At 55.8% G+C, this 2428-nt stretch overlaps 1 protein-coding gene across 1 annotated transcript; it reads right to left on the bottom strand.

Annotated features, from left to right (window-relative positions):
• Positions 1-578: 578 nt before the first annotated feature.
• On the bottom strand, positions 579-1861 carry LOC119335582. The gene has a single exon (XM_037607695.1). It carries the CDS (start codon positions 1609-1611, stop codon positions 1018-1020), a length of 594 nt encoding a protein of 197 aa, XP_037463592.1. The 5' UTR covers positions 1612-1861; the 3' UTR covers positions 579-1017.
• Between the last annotated feature and the right edge of the window lie 567 nt (positions 1862-2428).

Genomic DNA, 2428 nt, shown 5'->3' with positions numbered 1-2428 from the left:
AGCTATGGATGAACAGTTCCCGCGAGAAAAATTTATACGTGAGCAGTTGGGGAATCCATGGGCGAATCATTGAAGCCGCCGGGTGCCTGGAGGCTCGCCCAGATCTGGGGGGACGGGCCGCGCGCTTTCCCGTCTCCAGATCTGCTCTGCCCTCTGCCCTGCTACTGCATCCATCGATCCTGGTTGAGCCGAGCTCCATCGCGCACGCGGCTTTGTTGGGGTATCCAAGAAGATCCAGGGAGGGTTGCGGCTGCAACAAGACACGCTTTGGAAGCTCGCGTCAGGGTCAGGCCGCTTTCCTCCCTCCTCGCTTGCCCAGCTCTCTTTTTCTCACCTCTTTCTCTCTCTAGCACACACTCTCTCTCTCTCTCTCTCTCATGACAAAACAAAGAGAAATTCATCACAATTGGCGTCCGCCCGTTGTCCTGAAATTCAGAGAGGGAGCAGAGAGAGGACTATGGTCTTAGAAGAGAGCGAGGCCAGGCAGTGAATTCTGGAAGTTGAATTGAGCAGTTCATCCGCAGAAATAAATACCTGATCTGTCTATAATTCGATGATGCAGAGGCAGAGCAAGTACATCGAAACAAGTACACAAGACAAAATGGTACTAGTAGAGTTTACAAGAGATTACAGTAGAGTTTACACAATTCCCCGCGAGGGGATTGAGGCGCAAATACAGAGCAATTGGCGGCCACTCACGGGCGCCAAAGTCTGGCGTGCAGAGCTGATTATTCGCAAGCCTATGATTCCACGATCAGCTGCTTGATTTGCGCCGTGGCGGTTGAACACCACGCGAGTGCGCATGCAGGCGGGCGGTGTATGTACAATTCGATTGTTCAGGCTCGATCTGCAATTCTGCATGCGGAGAAGGACAGGAAAGAGAAATCCACTTCGCTTCCGCTTCTCTGGAGAATTCCTTCGGCCAAGGCAATGGCGCGCAGCAGCATGCACGCATGCATGTGACCTGCGCGGGGTGCTGAATTGCGGGAACGAGAGAGAGAGACGCAGATGACTCGCTTACGTGCCTAGGGGCGCGGATGACTCCACGGCGTGCGACCGCATCTTCTTGGCGGGCGGCGGGCACTGCGGCACGGCCACGAAGACGGTGGCCAGGTCGTGCGGCACCGGGTAGAAGAGCCGCTGCTGCAGCGGCGCCCGCTTCCTCGTCGGAACCGGCGCCGACTTCCGCGGGGCCGGAGGGCACACCGTGGCCGGCAACAGCGCGCTGTCGGCCGTGGTCGGCGTGGTGAAGCTGTTCTCGTCGCCGGCAGCGGCGCATCCGTCTCGCGGCCCAATTACTCCACCCGTGGCCAGCGGCGTGGCGAAGCCGACGTCGGCGCGGTCGTCTTGCTGCAGCGGCGCGATGGGCAGCATGGCCATGCAGCCGCTCGCCCTCGGCGTCACGCAGCCGGTATCGGCGGCAGCGTCGTCGTCGTCGTCCGCTCCTCCTGCAGCGGCCGATCGCGCGCCGCTCGCCTTGGGTGTGACGCCGCCGGTTTCGGCAGCGCCATCGTCCGCGCCGGGACCTGAAGTAAGCCGTGAGCCGCTCACGGCCGTCTGGATCGGCCGGAGCGCCGCCAATTCAGAGATTTCCGCGACGTCGAGGCCCATGGAAGCTGCTGCTGCGCGCGCAGATCCCGCTGCTGCTGCTCTAGATCCTCTCTCAAGGGATCCAAGAAATAGTTTATGCGAGAGATGGAATTGGCCAAGCCAGTGGTGCGATGTGACTCTGCTTGCTTGTGTGTGGTCTTTTGTAGTAGTAGCGTGAAGGACGAGGAGGGAGGAGGCAGGCGTCGTGGAGGTGATGATGGAGGGTAGCTTGGCTAAATAAGTAAAGGAGAAGCAAGCGTAGCGAGGAACAGAATTATATGCAGGCAACAAGCAAAAGGGCGGGCGCATGTTAAATACTCCCTCCGTTTCATAATGTAGTGCCTATAGATTTTTGCAAAAGTCAAACATTACAAACTTTGACCATATCTGTAAAGAAAAGTAGGTACATTTAGAATCTCAAATGCACATCATTGGATACATCGTGAGTTATATTTTCAGAATGTACATGTTTGGTATTGTAGATGTAGACAGTTTTCTCTATACCCTTGGTTAAAGTTGGCAAAGTTTGACTTTCACAAAAATCTATAGGCACTACATTGTGGAATGGAGGGAGTAGATCATGAGAGTGAGAAGAGAGAGAGAGAAGGGGAGGGGTGGCGCAAATGATTGTGCGGATGGTGAAACTCTTGGATCGCAGCCCTCCTCCCCCCTAAAGCCTCCATGCATGATATGTCTTGGAGAAAAATACGGATCATGAATACGGATCAGATCAGACGGATGAGGAGGAGCAACAAGCAGAAGGAAGACGGCAAGCACGCAGGCTGCAGGGGCCGGCTGAGCATGAATTTTCACTGCACCAGGGTTAGTTTCTGCCCTC

The sequence above is a fragment of the Triticum dicoccoides genome, chromosome 7B, assembly GCF_002162155.2.
Source record: "Triticum dicoccoides isolate Atlit2015 ecotype Zavitan chromosome 7B, WEW_v2.0, whole genome shotgun sequence".
NCBI classification, from domain to species: domain Eukaryota; kingdom Viridiplantae; phylum Streptophyta; class Magnoliopsida; order Poales; family Poaceae; genus Triticum; species Triticum dicoccoides.
This window is presented reverse-complemented; position numbering and strand designations above follow the sequence as displayed.